The sequence below is a fragment of the Aythya marila genome (genome assembly GCF_965140915.1).
Source record: "Aythya marila genome assembly, chromosome: 2".
NCBI classification, from domain to species: Eukaryota; Metazoa; Chordata; class Aves; order Anseriformes; family Anatidae; genus Aythya; species Aythya marila.
The window spans coordinates 145,401,918-145,422,259 of NC_139043.1; the positions used below are offsets into that span (position 1 = coordinate 145,401,918).

Genomic DNA, 20,342 nt, shown 5'->3' on the forward strand with positions numbered 1-20,342 from the left:
TCTGTTAGCCAGCTTTTGTGCATTGACATAAGAACAGCTACAGAATATGACTCTTAATTTACATACGCTCAAGATGTGGTTTCATTGCCGTTGTGACTCACCGTGTACAGGAATGATCAACGTGTCAGCAGCAAGTCATTGCTCTCCTGCAGAAGGGGAAGGGTTGGGAAGAACAAGGGCTTGGTGTGCCTGGTAAATGGTCGGCATTTGCAGGAGGCCTGTGCTGTGGTGCTGCCATCTCTGAAGCCTCCTCAGAGCTCTGGGGTTTAAATTGTGGTGACATTGTGTTCACAGTTCAAAAGTTTGAAGTCCAGAGTGTGCTTAAATATACCTGGTATTTCCCCTGCTGGAACATCTTTCAGTCATTCTGCGTATAACAGCATCTAGGTAAATACTTTTTCATTAAAGCACCAAGAAAGTGGGAGCAACTGGATCAGACTGTAAGTCTTTGCTCCAGTTTCTGTCTCCCAAGAGGGGTCGAGGGTGGATATTTGGGAAATGAGTCTGGGAAACAGGTATGAGCCAGTGACGTGCCCTCAGCAGTTCGTGCAGTTTGAGCTGGAAGGGCATCTGACCCCCCACCAGCAAACTCCATAAATGTGTGTGAAACCTCTTGAATTCTTTGTTCTCAACAGCATTCCTTGCAACGGGTTGTATAATTTACGTGTCTTATTGAGTAACACTTTTGATCATTTGTTTTCAAACTTGTCACCTGATTGAGTGGTTTGAGGGCTGAGAAACTCCTCTGCTCATTTCCTCCATGTCATTCCCTATTTCACAGCTCTCTTTGAAACACCCCTTCAGCCGCAGTTAGTACAGCAGATCCACGTACCTGATCAAGAGCACGGTAGTCAGAGGAGGCAGCACTAATTGGGGATAAACTCACGTTGCTGTTCCAATGTGCTCCACGAATGGATTAGTTTCTCACTATCAGACTTTCTGCCCGATTAGGCATAATTCTGGCAAAAGCTCGTTCGGCGCGCTTTGATCATTTTGACAGAAGTGCTGTAATGAACCTATTCATGATTCAAATCCAGCGTGACGTCTGGTCTTTATGATTCCGTGTGGGTTCACCAGTGCTTTAGAGGCAAAATGACACCTGACGGCTTGTTCCTAATGCCTGTCCTGATGACACCCAGCGTGGTGTTGGCTTTTCTGCCTGATGCTGCTTCCAGAGACTCCAGGACCACCTCTGTGAAGTCGACTGCCTGTTCTGTGTTCAGTGCCACATGGGATTATTTTTTACTCTGGTGTACTACCTTAAAAACACAGGCTATCATCTCTTTTCCCAGCTGAACAGACTCTTCCAGGAGCCATTGCCACCCTCTGATCACACTTAGCAATGTTTTCTGCCCACTGCTGAGTTTTGTATCCCTTTTGAGAGGAGACATTTGGAGCTGCAAGCAGTAGCCAAAATACAATCATTTAGTGGTATATGTTGTTTTATCATATTTTTTATCTAATTTCCTACAGTTCCTAATGACCAATTTCACTTTTTGACTGCTGCAGTGCACTAAACCAAAGTTTTTTATGGATTTATGGACATATAAAACAGCAGAATATGAACGACAAATAAAGACAGCAGATTTTCCTTCCTGAGTCGTAACGGCTACTGTAGAGCCTATTACTGCTTAGTTAAGAGTTAGTGTATAAATAACACAGTCCATGCTATTGTCGCATTGCTTTTTCTTGTTTCTGAACTGCTAATGATATATTATTAGTTCAGACAAGACATATAATGCCATAGTGTCACATTGATGTGAATCAAAAGTTTCAGAACTGATGTGTGCCACAGCTGATTCTTAAATAGCAGCTGGTCATGCAGGACTGTGTATCCACCTTCGTGAAGCTGAAGTTTTTCATTTGCAAATCCTTGGACCTGTCAAGTGGGAAATCAGGAAGAATGGAAACAAGTTAAGACAGCTAGGGCGCTGGGCTGTGAAAGAACAACAGCAGAAATAATGGATTTTGGGATAAAGGGAGTCTCACTACTGAATCAGGATAAAGTATCTGACAATATGTTGTATGAAGCAATCCTGCACTGGCAAAAGAGATAAGAGAAGATCTTTTCTGTTTGTTCATTTAGTTTAACTTCTCTGTAATCCTGAGAAAAGAAGGCATGAAATGAATACATCATTAAGTGTTCATTAAGGTGTTTCTTTCTGTTTGACCGAGTATATAAACGTTATTTTATTCATTCCTGTGTGACAATTAAATGCAGTGCAATTAATTTCTTCCCAGAAACTTCATTTATTATCAGAAATTAGATACTAGCTTAATAAAAGTCGTTGTTGATTTAACCAATTATGCTTGCATTATAGTTTTAGATTGATTAGCATTCTTATTCTGAAGCCCCATCTTTGTGTTGTAATTATGTTTTATTCTTTGAAATGAATGGTTTAAATGATGAGATAATTTACTTTTCCTATCAGTTTCCTTGGCTAGTACATATTGTGGAAGTGATAAAATGGGCCGAGAGTCTTTCATATATTTTGGCATTTATAAAGGGAAATGAAAATATATGACCCAGACAATTATTTGAGGAAAACAGAAACTACTTGTGTGGAGATGAATATTCCCCTAATGCAATACTGTTTGATCTACTGCAAAATTCTTTGGAAAACTAAGTTTTGTTGAAAGAGACAGAATTTTAAGGACCTGCAGGAAAAAAAAAAAAAAAAAGAAAAAAAAAAAAAGGAAATAAAAAAGGAAACTTCCTAACAATATGCAACATGCAAATAACAAAATGCAAAGATGCAGACCTGCCTAAGAAGCTTTATATTCATATGTGAGAAGGCTAAAGGTGTTTTTTTTCCCCTTTCTTCAGTTTGTAACACTTTCCCAGTCCAGGCAGTTACTCAGCTCTGCAGTCCTTAGGCACTGGAGCTGGCTCAGATCTGAGCTGCAAGAACCTTTGATCATTTCTGAACTAAATAATTTTGATGATGCCATAAAAATGTGCTGAGGCTGCTGCTTCCAGGGAGGAAGGGGCTCTGGGGAGGAAGCAAGGCAGCTGCCCCACTCAGGATTTTCTGCTGCCAATAGTGTGCTGGCAGCTCATTCACCCTGTCCCTGCGGGGACTTCTGGATGGTCTCTGGGGATGTAACAGGTAAAACTGGGTTTGTTTCTGTGCCTGCCCTCTGTGTCTCCAAGGATCCTCCATTTCCACCCCCCTGGTTCTGTTCCTCTGTGCCCACCAAGAGCACAGTTCACGTGTCAGCATGACAGAAAGCCATCCCAAGGCTCATGGCTGTGTATATTGGTCTTGACAAGCATCTCTGTCTGATGCAGTTTAAGTCCAGGACTGGGTTTTGCCTGGACAGCAGATAGAAAGCTGAACAGAGAGGAAGGCCTTTGGGAAGGGGCAGAAGGTTCCTCCTCAAGCTATGCACCATTGCATTTAGACAGCTCAGGCTGGTTGTTCTCCTGGCTGTAAGTAATGGAGGGAACAAGTGATTTCTTCAATCCTATAGCAAGTGTCTAGAGTGAGTTAGGTAACCTGCACCCTAGAAGTGCCCGTTTGTTTCTGCTGATGGTAAAAGCACCTAGGATGTCGGAGGCCAACACCAGATTTGGGTGAGATGAGTGCCTCTGCTGCTGCTGGGGACAAAGTCTGTTGCCCATGTCCTGAAGTGAAGATTGAATGCATGATGTGTGACCATTCGTGCAGAAAGAAGGTATTCTCCCCAGATGTTAACTCTCTAAGAGCATGGACTTCTGGAAGTCTTTTGACTGAGAAGAAACTAAGTTTAAACTTAATGTTGAAAAACTCCAAGGAGATTCAGTGCATAGTAAGGTCACTTGTACTCTCATGCTGACAGGTCTGAAGTGCTTTCTTGTCAGCTTGCCCTTAAATTAGCCTGCAAATTGCAATTATTGGATATCTGAGAGAACATTATGCAGTGCAAGATGTCATCATGAAGCCTCTGTGATGACAGGACAGCTTAAATGAAAAAGAAAGGGCATCAAAGGCTCTTTTGGAAAATTGACAAGCTGGAAATCTGGAAGCTGGGATAAATCTTGATGAGAGGAGAGTAGAGTTAGTAAGTCTTTTTTAGGAAGGATGATAATGAATTCAGAGACCTGTGGCACTGATAATGGGAAATGAAGCCTTGTGCTTGAAGCCTTGTGCTTATAGATTTCTGAGGCAATTCCAACACAGTCCAAGTATAACCAAATGTTTCTGGGTGGTTGGTATCCCGCTCTTATCCACTACTTACTTCTGGGGAACCTCGATGGATCGCAGTCAAACTAGGACTCACATCGTCATTGTACACATGCAGAAGAAAAAAGGTTGTCCTTACTCCAGATTTTTTACAATTCTCATGCAGACAGAGCTGAGAGATTTGGTCCTGTTTGTGATAAGTAATGGTCATGATAAACTGAGGTGGGTGATTGCTAATTCTTTCTAATCAAAGCAATTGCAATGGGAGACCTCTAAGGTAAGCACATCCATAGTCTGTAGGGGCTTTTTTCTCTACCTCCTCTTTGGATGTGAATTTGTTTCAGTGTCTCTTAAATGAGCTTGTTGGCTCCAGGAAGGCACAAAATCCTTGTCTGTCTTAGTGAATCATCACAGAATCATTAAGGTTGGGAATGACCTCGAAGATCATCTGGTCCAACCATCTGTCATGTGGTATTTGGGGACTGAATCTCCACTGATGTTCATGAATACTATCACCAGCCTCACCACAGGTCAAGGACAGATGAAAGACTTTTTCTGCACCTCAGTCTGCATTCCAAATACCTCTGGATCTGCCAGATTCTTGCAGTGCCATACCTGTTCAACACACCTGGCAACATAATGGTGAAACTGCATGGAAGCCTGGAACTTTCCCTTCTTGGCAATATTTTCCTGTGGACGTTTCCACAATCTTGGGGACAGGAGAAGGAGTAATTTTCCAGTTTTCAGCAGCAGATTAGATTTATGGCTTGAAGTTGAGTTAAGCAGCATTACTTTTTGTTGAAATTTGAGGAGAGCTTACTTTATTTTTTCTTTCTGAAAGAGCAAATCATCATATGTTTAAGGAGCCTAAATGATTTCGTTAAACAGCATGGATGCAACCCATGTGCACAAGCTTTGGAGCTTGTACACTATCACTGGATGATGAACAATTTGCATATTAAAGTGATGGAGCCTCTTTATTGTGAGGGATTGATACCTTCAATTTGTTGAAAGTTTCATTTATTCAGCTTAGACCTTTACAGATGGGATTCTCTGGCAAATGCCATGTGTAATGAGTGCTACCCTGCCGTCTTGGGAAATATCCCTGTGCTCTTCTCCTTCCCCATAGCTGAGCCCTGCAAATGCCTTGTGCTGGCTGCCTCTCAGATATTTTTGAAGGATGTTTCTCTGCATGGCCCCAGTTGCTTTTGGACAAGGTGGGGCCAGGCTGGGACTGAAATCTGGTTTGCTTCAAAGGCAAATCTTGCTGTGGAGCTATCTCAAGCTTGGCTCTTTCTGTTGCTCTCTGAGACTAAGGGACGTGGTGTAGCAGTGGGACTCAGTAGGTGAGGCTAGCAGTTGGATTTGATGATCTTGAAGGTCTTTTCCAACCTAAATGATTCTATGATTCCATAATCATACTGTCTTTAATCTGTCTTGGTGTTACATAAAAATAAAAACCATAGAAGATGTCCCAGTTTGCACATTGGGCTTTATTAATGGACATTGCCTGCAGTTGCCCTCTAACTCCTGGTTTGCTTGGGTCATTTAAAAAACAAACAAACAAAACCTTTCTAAATGTATTCCACCAATACTGAGCGGGTTTTGGCACTATTTGGGAGATGGAACTTGTGAGTTTTCTGTGATTGTGCTCAGAATTGCTGATGTTCCTCTTGGGCCTGGCCAGTAAGCTTAACGTGCTTGCTTTGAATATGAATTAGAAATATCAGCTTCCCTTTCTGTTTTGCAGCAACTTTTCCTTCACAAGTAAATGCACCTTGACTTTGCAGGTGATTTCAGGTGTTTGAGCATTGATTGCTATCAGGTTTGCTCAATGGACACATGCTTGATTGGCTGGCTGGACTGTGCACTTTGCCAGAAAACTTATTTTTATTGCTACACCAATTCAGGTGAACAACTTCTCTGATGACAAGACGGAAAAACGTGCTGACTATTTACCACTGCATGCTTGTGGCCAATGGAAATCCTGAAAAAAAATTGCCATTATCCTAAATGTTTTGTTTTCGCTTTTCCCACCTGTATTTTTTGTCATTGGAGTTACTAGCACAACAGTCGCAAGCACTACAGATTGTTTCCCTCTCTGAAATGTGAGGTACATTTGTTTCCTTGGAAAAACCGTAGTATGAAATCCTGCCCACAGAGATCTCCTCTTGAATTAATGCTACCAACAATTGGGAAAATGACAGAGAGCAGTACCCTAATACAAGGGAAGTTCTAGGTGGGTTGAAATCCACCACTGCTCACAAATTTGTGTGGGTTTCAGTGAATGTCTCAGCTTCAAAAATAAGTTCTAAAGAAGTCTATTTTCAAAATATAAAAGTATGTAATTTCAACATTTCAAAATGAAATGTTTCAGCTATGCTGATATAAGTTTTTGTGACATTTCAAATTGAAGAGGACCAAATTGCCTGCAAACAACCATTTATTTCACTGCAGTGCATACAGAATGTGAAATCTGAACTATGCTGACAACAATCAAGCAATGTCTGCAACAACGTGAATTTTTCACCATGAAGTAAAGCAAAATGCATCATTTGCAATGACTTTGGATTTCTGAGTGTAGGTCAGGGTGATCTGGTTAATTCAAAATAAGTCCATGATGTTTTATCTAATGAAAATAATTTCCAAAGTAGTTTCTCTACTACTGTTCTCTCAATTTTTTTTTTTTTTTATTATTTTATTTTATTTTATTTTATTTTATTTTATTTTATTTTATTTTATTTTATTTTATTTTATTTTATTTTATTTTTGGTCTTAGTTCAGGCATTCAAGACCAAGAGGTCATTAATGCCCACCCCTGTTCCAAGTACTGCCCAGTTTATCATTAAGGAGAAACTTCTGTGTATGTCTCCTATGGTATTGTAATTGTTTTGCCAAGCCTAGTTTGGCAGCAAGAGATGACACATGCAGACTTTAAGGATCATTATTAACCGCTGTTTCAATCCTTCAGAAACCTGGAAAAATTAAACTACACACTCCAGTGCTCAGTGATTCGATTTCCACTCCCCAGTCTCCTCTCAAATGATGAATCATGCAGCTTAAAAACACACTTTGTTAAAGGAAGAAGAGATAAGAAAACTATGAAGATAAACAAAAACCAGCCAGTCCTTTCCCAAAGTACAGCTGTGCTAAATTTCCTCACTTTAATATCTCAGGGATGCAATTGCAGGACAGCAGCTGCTTCCCAACCCCTGTTCAAAATCTTGAGTTGAAAGGGGAAGTCTGGGCGCAGCTTTAATGCAAAAATGGTATTTTCCTTTCATGTTGCTGAGAAGAGATGCTATGCTGAGCCCTCCTCAGGGACAGCGGGGAGAAGTCACATCTTCCCCCCCCATGGCTTTTCCTTGCAGGACATCAACTCCTGCCTTGGTTCTGGGACACGGAGGAGCAGAATTTGGAGCAGCAGGTCATGTCTAACTGAAGACTGATAATTTTATTAGTCTTATACTCATACTTTGTTCTGCTCTTGTGAAATGTCAGAACAGCATCGATGTCCTGTTCCAGGACCGCTGCTGCTGGGCCTCATCAGAGGGTAAAGAAAGGGTTTGGTGGGATGATGCTGGAGCCAAGGAGGAGGGACTCATGGCCCTTCTTTTGCCTTCTTTGGACTGGGCTATGGAAGGAAAAATAAGACTGTTGAAGGCAAAATACTGTATGACTTACAGAGATGTTTCCTTTTGCCCCCCTCTGTAAAACCAGCTCTACAAAACATGACTGCTCTTTCTCTCTACTCACAAAAGAACTGAAGGACCAGTGGGAGAGTAAAATTGGAAAAGGCAAAACAGAGCTCTGAATAGCCGGTCTGGCTCTGTGCTGTCTCTGGGAGAGATGCTTTAGCTTAGCTCAGCATTGAACTGCCAGCTGCTGCAGGGAGTTTTGCCATTGGTTTCTCAGGAGGCAGGACTGTGTAGGTCCCTGATGAGTGTCTTGTCATGTTTTATATGTGATGGCAGCCAGCCCAGGGCCATGCAGGACCTCACCCTGTGAACACCTGCCACTACTGAATGACAATGGTAGGCTCCTGGCAAGGGACTGTGGCTAAAACAGAATGAATGCGAGAAATACGAAAGCCTTACTGGGGCCGTAGAGTGACTTTAACCAGGCATGATCTGAGAAATGATCTGCCTAAAACCCTACTGAGCTCTAGCAGGCTTAGTTTTAAACCAGATTAATTCCCTAGTTCAGAATAGGAAGGAGTGGAGGCAGAAAAGCCACATGCAGTGGTAGCTGGGCTTGATGCTGTTCTGAACCATCCCTGTAACACAGCTTGAGGAGAAACTCTTGTCCAGCTTTGCTTGTGGCTTTGCTGCTGGAAGGGAGTGAGAATTAAATAAATAAATGGCAAAAGCTGTTGGGATGAATGTGCCACCAGCACAGTGCACATCTTCACCAATAAAGTTTAAACAAATGCTTTTATGTTTATCTTAATTCACTGGGAAACTGCTTTTGACCTGGAACCTATAATCTGTAAGTAGTTTTTATCTCTGGTCTCATCACAGGCATAAGAATTATGTGTGGAGAAGTCAGTAGAACTGGAAACTTGAATTTCCTTTTTTGCCTCTTTGTGCTGCCTTGGTTTGAAAATAATCTCTGTCTCTTCTCTCGGCGTGTTTGTCTGTACACTGCCAAATTTAAAAAATAAACACAATTAGATGAAGCAATAATCCAGAGCATTCCCTTGTTTTATTTCAATAGAAGGGAAATCATAATATAATGATCTCACATGGAAATCAGATCTCTCTCTCAACAGGTCCTTAAATCAGAGTCCAGCACAGAGAAGGGCTGGAAGCTATTACAATGATTGCTTTTCCTTAATTTTTCAGAAAGGGGCTGTTTGCTGGCATGAAGCTGAAGAAGAAGAAAAAAGGCGAGAAAGGGTTGACTATTGCAAACAAAGACGCACTAGGTAAGGCCCCATAAATCAATACTGCAACTGACGAGAGCAAGTTGGGGATTATACTATACCTAATTTCATGTGAACTCATTTGAATTGTGTCTTAATATTGATAAAATGGGCAGGAAACTCTTTATAACTCTTAAGTAAACAGTGAGATTATTCTTTTTATACTACGTGTTTTGTTAAATCCACCTTCAGATCCTGCAAGTTCAGACTGCTGTATCTGATAGAGTAAACAAAAATGTTAGCCTGATTCTTTCCGTAGACAGATGGCATGGTTGGTCTTTTTATTATTAATATTTTTATTTTTATTCTCTAGAGGTAGATATATTATTGTGTAATTCTTCCGGATCTGCTTGTTCTAGAAACTGCAGAACATAACCTGAGTAGCCTATGATGGCTGGATAGACTGGCAAAAGAAAGCTGGGAGCTTTATCTAGTAGCAGTTCTCCTCTTAAATGTATAGCAGAGTGTTTTTTTTTTAAATTTTTAACAGATGTAGGTACATCTGTAAGACACGCAGAGTCTTTTATTTCTTACCCCCTAACATGCTGTTGGTTCTCAAGCTAAGGAGACATTTTCTAGCACGGCCTACCACTGCCATTTTCCTCCTATCCCCACAGACCTCCCATTCACCTTCACCAAAACTCGTATTTCAGCCACAACAAATTGTTTGCTTTTTTGTGCTTTTTTTCAGTCTCATGCTTGAAATTTAATTGGATCTTTAAAACATGGACTCCTAAGGGTTTAGTGCAGCCCGTGAATTACAGTGCTGCAATAAAGCAGCCATGTGTATCTTGACTCACTGTTGGGTAGAAACAGGAATACTTATTTTGTGTCACAAACACTAATTAGCTAAAGGTCACTACTTTAAACAAAAAGATTTTCCTCTGGTCCTTACAGCAAGGGATCTTGGCTTTTAGAGAAAGAGAAAACCAAACACTATTGAGCTTCGTAGTAATTACAGTTATGTTAGAGTTTATTTATCTTATTTATCTTTATTTATGCTTTATAAATATATCATGCTCTGCAAGAAATACCACGCTATAATTTGCTTCTGTTTCCCATGTAAGCATTCAGTTCTCTGTAACTGAGTTTTCAAATACTGTCTTTGAGTCTTTGCATGCATTGGGGTCCACGGTGCATCTTATGCTGCTCTGCACTGTGCGGCCTCACCTCAAGTACTGTGTGCAGTTCTGGGCACCACAGTATAAGAAAGTCATAAAGCTGTTAGACAAAGTCCAAAGTGGGGATACAAGGATGGTGAAAGGCCTAGAGGGAAAGACTTAAAAGGAGCAGCTGACGTCCCTTGGTTTGCTCAGCCCGGAGCAGAGCAGGCTGAGGGGAGGCCTCATGGCAGCCTGCAGCTCCCTCACGAGGGGAGCGGAGGGGCAGGCACTGAGCTCTGCTCTCTGGGGACAGCGACAGGACCCACGGGAACGGCATGGAGCTGGGACAGGGGAGGGTCAGGCTGGGGGTTAGGGAAAGGTTCTGCACCCAGAGGTCGTCGGGCACTGGGACAGGCTCCCCAGGGCAGTGGTCACAGCACCGAGCCTGCTGGAGTTCAAGAAGTGTTTGACAATGCTCTCAGACACAGGGTCTGCTTTATCTATCTATCTATCTATCTATCTATCTATCTATCTATCTATCTATCTATCTATCTTTCTATCTATTTATTGGGTCATCCTTTGGGGACCCAGGAGTTGGACTCAATGATTCTTGTGGGTCCCTTCCAACTCAGATATTCTGTGATTCTGTGATCTTCACACATTTCATCAGTGCCTTCTTGCTGAGGGGTCTGAACTTGTAAAGATACAGAAATTACCTACTCTCTCTCAGTTGACTGGGGATTTGGGTTTAGGAGACTTATCAAGGAAGTGTGCGGTGAGGGAGCGTGGTCCGTCTTTGAACCATTTGATGGATCCACATTAGGGAATAACTCCTGCTGATCGGTTATGTGCAGCATACACATGGTTATCGAGTAAAAAAAGGATATTGATTCAGATATTAAAATGTCAGGAGAATGGATCCATAAAACAAAGGAAGCATTGCGAAGAGTTTACATCATAACAGAAACAACATGTAAAAACCTTGTAAAGGGTGGTCCAGGCAGGACGTCACACTGGCACATGGCTGTTCCAAGTTGAGGAGAGGGAAGTTTTATCTGTTTTAGCTTACACAGCAAACAGTACAGAGTACTACAAGCCCATAATCAAACAACATGCTCTAGAGTAAATAGGATATGGGGGTTGTCATGGGAGCTTAGTGATACAGGTGCAAAACTTAACAGACGCCTTTCCCTCAAGGGATGCAAATCAAGCTGTGTCTACACAGAGACAATTCCCCCTCCCTGTGTTCTGGGGACATCAGGTGAGAACCAAAGGGGCAGACAGAGAGCATGTATGTTATACAAGATTTATAGTGGAGGAACCTTCATTAAGAGTTATGGAAGCTGCCTTAACAGGGCAGTAGGGCACCCAGGCTGGAACTGGCTCATGCCTGGCTGCTTTGCAGCAATAGCAAAAGTCCCATCTGTCTTTACCTGGCTGGTGGCTTGCTTGGAGGAGGGGCTTGTGGAAGTCAGCTGCCAAATCTGCATTCAAACCTGATGAGTACTAAAATTAGAAATCCAAGTAAGATTTACTGGATGGTCCTTTGCTACCATCAGCAGTTTCTAAGTACTCCTCAAGGAACCATACCATTGCAAAGAGTCAGGAAAGCACTATTAAAACCCTTTGTCCAGTTTTCTAGTTGGAACACAGTGCCATAGAGCACTTGGAGAAATTGCATTTGAACGTATTTCCTTTCATTTGATGTAGAGCTGTCTCCATAAAGTCATGTAAGCCACTGGGTATTGCTGAGCACCTCATCTATACTTTTATGGGTGCCGCTTGGCTGCTTCTAGACCAGAAATAGCTCAAGTCCAGAGTCAATGAACATTTTGTGCCTAGATGTATGTATCAGAATTAATTACAGGCAACCAATTTCTAAACTTTCACCCCAACCACACAAGTCCCTTCCCAAGGCAGGCATTGAACATAAATGTACTCAACAAGGGGCAGAGATGCTGGCAGGGCTTTCTTTGGACTAGGAGGACAAAGCAGAGAAGGAAGGGCTTCTCTGTCCGAACGTAGATGTGTACCTCTGAGCTACTGGCTTAGACTCTCTTTGGTGAGGAACTAAAATAGGCACTGCTGGAAGCAATTTGTCTCATCTGAGCATAGCTGTCTACAAGAGATCCCATGAATTGTGTTCTTCAACTCTTTTTTTTTCTGTTCTTGATCTCCAGTTCATCATCCCTGCAATGGGGAAAAGTGAGAAATTATTTCAAATTTAGGCTCCACTTCAGTCACTTGGAAGGAACTGGAGGGTGCCACACTATTATAACAAAACAGGAATGGCAGGCTCACTGCTGAAAATACATGCAAAAAACTAACAATCTGTCCTGCCATCTTTCTAGCAGATGAAAGATGAGGCAATCAGATGCCACTGGTGCATATGTGCCTGTTGCGAACGAACATGGGGTGAAGAGAGGGGCATTTACATGCAGTATATGGTTTTGCACAGAAGGAGAGCAGCTGCTCATCTGTGCTGGTCCATACAAGTCCTAATTTTGATCTCTAATTGTGATATCCAAATAAACAAAATATTCAGCTCATGCTGATGAATTCATTGCTGCTAACTGCTCCAAGTCATCTTTTGCTCGCAAATATCAGAGGCATAAAGATTGTTGTGTTTTGCTCACCAGGTGTTCATGATGGAAGTGAGATTCTTTACCATGATACTCTTGGAAGACAAGAAGAGGAAGAGGAAGACCTGATGAACAGCAATGCATTGTCCAGTGTTTTTGCATCCTTAAGCCCAAAGAGGAAAAGGTTGTCCTTGGCATATCTTATCTAACATCCCCCAGAATACTTTTTCCATCCTGCTCGGGAATGGCATTGCCATACAGCAGTACACCTGCTGACAGAAAATCCATTTGGTGACAGCAGTGATCCCTTCAGTCCTTCCACATGACAGAGTGGGATGTACTTCTCGGCAAAATATTATCAGCTCAAGACAGATTGTCACCAGGTGCTATCCAGTGTAGGGAGAGATTGAAATTGATGCCGAGAGGGTCTGAACTCTGCTGCTAATGAAAATGAGCCTAAAGGGACAGCAGCATCTATAACCAAGCGTTTGTGTAGTAGTTTTTCATATGGGGGAGGAACGGACTCAGGGTTGACAGGATCAATGGGTGAAATCATTCCAATGCATGGCAGGTAGCTGCTCTGCGTTGTGCGGATGCAAAGCATTTCCCTATTAGCAGACACATAACAGACAGAGACAGGCCATACATATCCAGGTATGAAATTCTATAGTAGCCAAGGAATGATTACACTGAATTCTACCATGTGAACCTCTTCATGTTTCATGAGAAGCAATAGGAAAAGGTAAAAGACTAACTGGGCACCGTTCTGCATGGGAGGTGGGATTGCTCAGGTACAAACTGTGGCGCTTACCAAATTGCCTGTTACAAAGCTGAGTAACTGTCCTTGAGTGTGCTCTAAGCTCCTAGGGATGCCTAATGAACTATTTTGTGATTGACACAGGGCAAAGCTGGTGCCCAGAATTCATGAAGACGAGATGAAATCCCAGAACTACCAGGTGAGCAGGGGGTGACAGCGCTTATGTGCCTGTGAAATCCTGGGCTGGGCTGGATGTGAGCCTGGGAGAGTACATGGTGTCCTTGCACCCCACAGATTGCCATCACCATCATCGAGGCCAGGCAGCTGGTGGGTGAGAACATTGACCCGGTGGTGATCATCGAGATTGGTGATGAAAAGAAGCAAACAACAGTGAAGGAAGGCACAAATGCCCCCTTCTACAATGAGGTCGGTGCTTTCTCCTGGGGAAGGCACTTTCTTCAGTGTCTCTGGGTGTCCACTGGTTTGGTAGCTTGAACAGGAATGTACAAAGTTGGTAGCATCTGCCTGTCTGAGCAGGGATGTCTGTCCAGGAGCTGTCTGAGTTTCAAGCTCTCTTGAGTTTATCTCTCTGCCCTTTCTCTTCTCAAGGTCTGTCCACCCTGGTCCTCCCATCACATCCTGCCTCACCCCACTACTGCTGCCTCATCATTTTTCCAAATGATCCATCTGGGAGCTTTGTCGAAACTACCACCAATCTCCATTGCCTACCATTTCCCTGCTTTAACCCTTCCAGCTGGGAAATGTGTTTTTCCCAGCTGGTAACAAATCACATGAAAACAACTCCCACAAAAAAAACTGCTTTGGGTTTCCTCATTCCTCTTGTCCCTTCTGACAATAACCTCTGATGCAGAGTGAGTGCCACGGGCAGTTCTATGCAGCCATGCAAGGAGCGAGGGCCAACAGTAGCAAATGGGTCTGATCTACAGAAGTCATGATCCAGGGAGCAGAAGGGCTTTGCTGTGCCCACCACCACCTCCCCACACCCTCAGTGTCCCACCAGGACACATTGCTGACAGTGCTGCTACCAGCACAAGGATGATTCTGATCTGCTGTCCTTTTTTTTTCCCCACAGTACTTTGTGTTTGATTTCGTTGGACCACAGGTGTTTCTGTTCGACAAAATAATCAACATCTCTGTAAGTACCTAAGAAAGCCCAGTACAGTAAGTAAATGTCATTGTTTTTTATGTCATTTTGGCTCTAAATGTTTCTTGTTAGTGCAATTAAAAGGATAAATAATTTTAGGTACCAAGAGTGCTATGAAGCCAGCATGAAGAGTAGGAAGGAGGAAGGAGAGGGAGAGGAAAAGGAAGAAAGGCAGTTTGCAGTGATTTGAAGGAATGTAAGGCTAGATGTAAGGGAAGATTAGGTGTGCATTTTCAGGGACATGTGTTGCTGTCTTGTCAGTCTGTGAGGTAGAAGGAGAAACTTCACCTTAGTTAACAGCTGTCAGCATTGTCTTTGTCTTTTTATTTTTTTAAGCTTCACCTTGTATCAAGTGACTAAGTTGAAACTTCTGGCTTATCTCAGTTCCTCAGCTATAGCTGTTTCTAACTAAAATATTCAGGTACCTTATCTTCAGCAGCAGCTCTTGGGCTGTCCACAGCTCAAATACATGAAACTTACAGCTATGCAGGGTATCTGCACACCTGACCTTCATGTATCCATGAGCACAGAGTTTACTACAGGCTGACACTGGCTCATTTTCTGCATGGGAATAGAAACTGTCTCACTGTTATGACTTAACATCACAATGTATGGCCCCCATACGATATGGTTAGTATCAGGATAGTACTGACAGGTCAACTTTTTGAACTATTGCTGCTTGGGGATGTATGCTTATTTTTCTCCAAGGTATGACCAGTCTTTTGGATCTATCATTCTTTAGATAATGCTTTCATATATCCCATGGAGGAGGGGACATTGCCAGCTTTCTGAGGGTGTTGGGGTGTGTGGGAGAATGTGTCAGCATTTACTGGTATCAATCTGCATAGTTTCATCAGCCTCTAAGAACATTTTGATTTACACCTGCTGAAGGTGCAAGACCAAGAAATTAAAGAATGCCTTTTAGATAAAAATGACATTTTAAAAGGAAATACTAACCTAGTGCAATGCTCATGTATGCTACTGAAAACAGAAAATCACTACCTTGCAATACAGTTTTGGAGAAGGCAGTGTATCAGAGGTATAGAAATAAGTAAGAGAGGAAAAACATTTTGGGAGAGGAGGAAACCCTGGGGCACAGAAAACTTCACAGCACTTGCTTAGCGTGAAACTCACCTGAGGAAAAGCAAAGATTGGCAGCCTCCATTATTAGCAATCATTCATGCACTGAATTCGTTTAATCTGTGAAAATGAACTCATCTGCATCTGGAAGCTCAAGGAAATCAAAAAAGATTAGTGCTATTGCTCATCAGTTCAGCAGTTATTCTAGCTACATTAAAACTCTACACTTGAGGAAAAAATGAGATTAGCTGTTTCTTAGCACCTGCTAAGGAATAGATATTTTTCTTAATTAATATCTCCCAGTGCATTCCAGCAACCTTGTAGTAATGCCATAGTAAAACTTAGATGCCCCTTCCATGCTAAGCCTATATCTTCAGTAGTGAAATGCTTCCTATGTGAACGCTGTTCATTCTTGTTCACACTCAGAAAATCCAAAGAAAAACATTCAGTCATCTATAGAGTCAATCAAGTTTGGGAAGCCACAAACCCTTTATGAGGTACAACGTAGATTAGGTACAATACTCCCTCTTAGAGAAGACGGAGGCATTCACTAGAAACTTCATGCTCACCTTATTTGCTGCATTAGAAAAAATATGCTTGAAAAAGTACCAGGAAAGATGCAGAGCACTTAATAGAAGCAGTGAGGTATTTCCTCAGCAGTTAAAAGTGCCACGTGCACTACAAGGAGTGGAAATCCTCATTGTTTCAGTAGGAATAGGAGGCATTTACTCAAGGACATCACAGTTCACACAGCAAATCTCCTAAAGCATAGAGTACTGAGGGTTACACATCCAACACTGTCTGAACATCTTGTCATGCCCTGGAGAGAAAATAAAAGAGCATTGAGACAAGACCATATGAATTTACCACATATCCTCATTTCTGCATCATAAAAAAAAGAACTTTTTTTTTTTTTTTTGGCCACAGAAAGCCTACAGCCAACTTGCCCCTTCCACACATTCTGTGATGGAAACAGTCAATTTGGACAAGCTCCTGTTTTCATGTAGTTCCTACAAAAGTGTAATTTTGAAACCCTTCAGCTTTCATGGCTTCTTCCCACACACGTGCCCTAGTCCAGCTTCATGAGAGTAAGGCTCCAGTGCTATCATGGGACCTGGTGTCAGCAGGGACTGAGAGAAAGCAGCGCCAGTGCACTGGCTCCCACACAAAGGTTCCTTAATTTTTAAACTTTAAACACAGGGTTGAATTAAAAGTGCTTATTTGTCCACTCTACTTCAACACCTTCCATGTTTGAAGTGAGTTTTTACCAAGGACAAGTGAGTATGATCCCTAAATCACAGAGGCACAGTGGAGAATAATCCACAAAATGAAGTCACATGAAATATCAAATGAAAAATTGCAAAAGACCTTTATCTCTCTCTATCAAGGATGTACAGGTCCAAAGCCAGGGTATGAAGTCTTCTACATCCCTAAAATGCTCTCAGGTGCATGGATATTTAGCCCCAGCCTTTAGATTTAGCTTCTGTGGACCCAGGGGTTTAGTTTCTCTTTGCAGTTCGGCCAAGGTTTCCCAGATAAATCAGACTGCCTTCAGAAATGTTTCCCCAAGCAAGGAATGGGTTTCATTCAACCTCTTAAACTGTTCAGAGTCAAGGTGAGAGTCATATTGTTTCACAAATGCAGTTCCAGAGCCAATCTTCCTTCGGAATATGTTGCTAGCATCTGCCTTGTCTAAAAGACAGAGCACAGACACATATTTGAAAACCAGACACACAAGCACATAGATTCAGAAATCATCTGACAAAGGAATATTATTAATTAAATTTGAATTAAATTGAATTAAATTAAGTTCATTACTTGGCAGGAAGGATAAGGAGACAGACTCACTGGGGCCTGCCTGCCATCTCATTTACATCTATATCACTTCTCTGACTTCATTAATATTGGGGGGGGTGAAGCAGAATTGAGTCTCTTGGTTTTGTTCACATTGAAATGTTGCAAAGAAAGACTTTAATTCTTTCTCCTGTGGGTGTACTCAGTTCATGCGGCAATTCAACTCTTTCACAGAAAGTGATACAATTTCTGCAGCCTAATGCGGAACCAGCTGTGCCCCATGTGTTTATATTTATTATGATTTATTTTAAACTGACAGGATAAGTAATATAAATGCATCTGCTGTGAAGATGCATCCATCTGATTCCCGACCTATTTAATCCTGGGAGCTGGGATGAACCTCGGTGATTCCACCTGGATGTGACTGCATTGGTTTCTAAATTGGCACAAGGCACAGGGGGAGAAGAGATTTCAAATGCTCTCTGACTGTGTCTGCAGCTATGTGCAGCATCTTCAGGTGGTGCTGAACCTCACCGCTTATTACCTCTGAACCAAATGTGATCTTTGGATTGCTCTTTCTTATGCTGAGAAGAGAGATAATGACATTCTTTAATCTCTCTTTTTTTTCTAACAGGTTATGCACCATAAACTGATTGGGAGTGTGCTGATAGGCTCCTTTAAAGTAGATCTTGGGACAGTGTATAGTCAGCCAGGTAAGTGGTACATTTTCTGTCTTTTTGTATGTTAAATAAGGTAAGAAGAGGGAAGAGGGAGGTGCATTGCTTTTTCACCTAGGTGTTTGAGTTATATGCCAAGGGATAAATTTAGCCCCTTTTTTTTTCTTTTTTGGAAAACTCGTTTTCCTATTTGGGTACCAGTGAACCAGCTGAAGCTTCAGGAAAAAAAGTTCAACCTTGAAAATATCTTAACAATCTGCTCATTGGTGGATGCACTTATCAGAGCCAGCTTTTCTTTTCAGTCAGAGTGGGCAGCTGAATGCTTACAAAACCTGAATCCAATGGCTTGTTGCAGAGCAGCTGAAGGTCCACCACATGTGTTGGGGTAGAATGGGTGGAGGTAGGGAGAGAGAAGGGAGCATAGAAGAAATTGTGAGGAGAGCTGAAGGTGAGAACAGAGTCTGAGCAGGAAGGGGAGAGAAGGAAGTGATGAAAAGATGGCCATGGCTCCACCTGACTTTCCATCTTCAGAGATTTCTAGTGCTTTCTGAAATTTGAAGCTAAGAGAAAATTATTTATCCTTTTTTCCTTTTTTATTTTTTTATTTTTTTATTTTTTTTGGTCTGTTTTTACAACCATCCACAGAATGTGTATTTTCCTTTCCTCCACAGTTACTCAAGAATCAGATCTTGTCTCTAGGAGTGGCTGTATTTAGGCCACTTGCTATAGATATCACCCAGCTATGGCATCTAAAGACAAAAGAGCAGAATCATTCAGGCCACCCTCACTTCAGGGCTCCTGAGTTAATGAATGAAGAAAAATAGCCTGGCTGAAGTGAGCAGTCTATGTCACTAGTCAGACTGCCTTACTGTCTGAATTTTACCCTGTATTTCTTACTCATAGCTTTATGGGATAGCTGTGTCTGTGGATTGATCATAGCCCTGGGATCCCAGAGCATCCTAGCACACTCTTTTCTCTCTCTCACACTCTTTTTTTTTGACCCAACATGATGGTCAACAACTTAATGTAAAGTTTTAGGACCTTGCATGAGGAGGGTTGATCAAGCAGGGCTGCAGCAAGGGCTGTTGTGGGTGAATTCACATGAACATTTGCATGTTTTGCACCCACCTCTAGCTGTGTGTTTAAGTTTGTCCATTTTACAGGTCATCATTTTTGTGACAAGTGGGCGCTTCTCACAGACCCTGCTGACATTAGGACGGGAGCCAAGGGATACCTGAAGTGTGACATCAGTGTGACTGGCAAAGGCGACACGATACAAGCCACACAGAAAACAGCTGATACTGAGGAGCAGATTGAAAAGTATTGCTATAGATTTTTGTTTGTTTGTTTGTTTGTTTGTTTTACTGCATTCTTCTTTACTAACTACCTCAAAAGTCCTCTGCTCTATTTTCAGTCCTGGCCTTGCTAACACAGGGTTAATAGCAGAAGTCGCCATATACCTGGCTGTTCTGATGTGCTCAAAGAGAGTTTTTTTATAATCCTCTCATCTAAATTGAAAGGCAGGTTAGGGTCACTTCCCTGTAGCTGATAGAGTTGACCATGCCCTGTGGCTAAGTGCCAGATTATCCATGACAGAAGGTTCATTGATCTGAAACCAGCTGAAATATTTCTGAGAAGCAGTGAGGTAAGAAGAAAAAGCATGAGGAGATGCTATTCTTTCTCATCCATCAGATGTGTGCACATAAATATTTTCTATATCCTTAGGTAAACTCAAGTGCATTCTCCATGTAAAATACAGAAATTCAATGAGCTGCCAGCATACTTCACATTTTACAAGAGCAATGTTTCTGGTCAGTACTACCGTACAGAACCAAGTCCAAGGAGGGCCACCAAGATGACAGGGGGCTGGAACCTATGGCCTACAAGAGGGGGAGTGGGTTGGTTACTTGAGCCTTAAGAAAAACAGGTTAAGGAGCATCTTACTGGTGTCTTCAACTGTCAAATGAAGACGGCAGAGCTGGACTGAACTTGCTTTGAGCAGGGGGTTGGGCCAGATGACATCCAGAGGTCACCTCCAAACTGCGTTTTCTGTGCTTTCGTAGTTAGTTGTCTATCACATAGACATGGCTCCTG

General features: G+C 42.1%; 1 protein-coding gene across 1 annotated transcript in view; it reads left to right on the forward strand.

Moving 5' to 3' along the window:
- FER1L6 (fer-1 like family member 6) overlaps positions 1-20,342 on the forward strand; it is a gene marked incomplete at its 5' end in the record, with an annotated part of 72,980 nt that overhangs the window by 389 nt on the left and 52,249 nt on the right. The window contains 7 exons of the mRNA XM_082755330.1: positions 9,011-9,093; positions 12,833-12,959; positions 13,677-13,731; positions 13,827-13,958; positions 14,626-14,688; positions 18,206-18,284; positions 19,412-19,568. Coding sequence (XP_082611456.1) covers positions 9,011-9,093; positions 12,833-12,959; positions 13,677-13,731; positions 13,827-13,958; positions 14,626-14,688; positions 18,206-18,284; positions 19,412-19,568 — 696 coding nt within the window. The remainder of the gene's footprint in view (positions 1-9,010; positions 9,094-12,832; positions 12,960-13,676; positions 13,732-13,826; positions 13,959-14,625; positions 14,689-18,205; positions 18,285-19,411; positions 19,569-20,342) is intronic.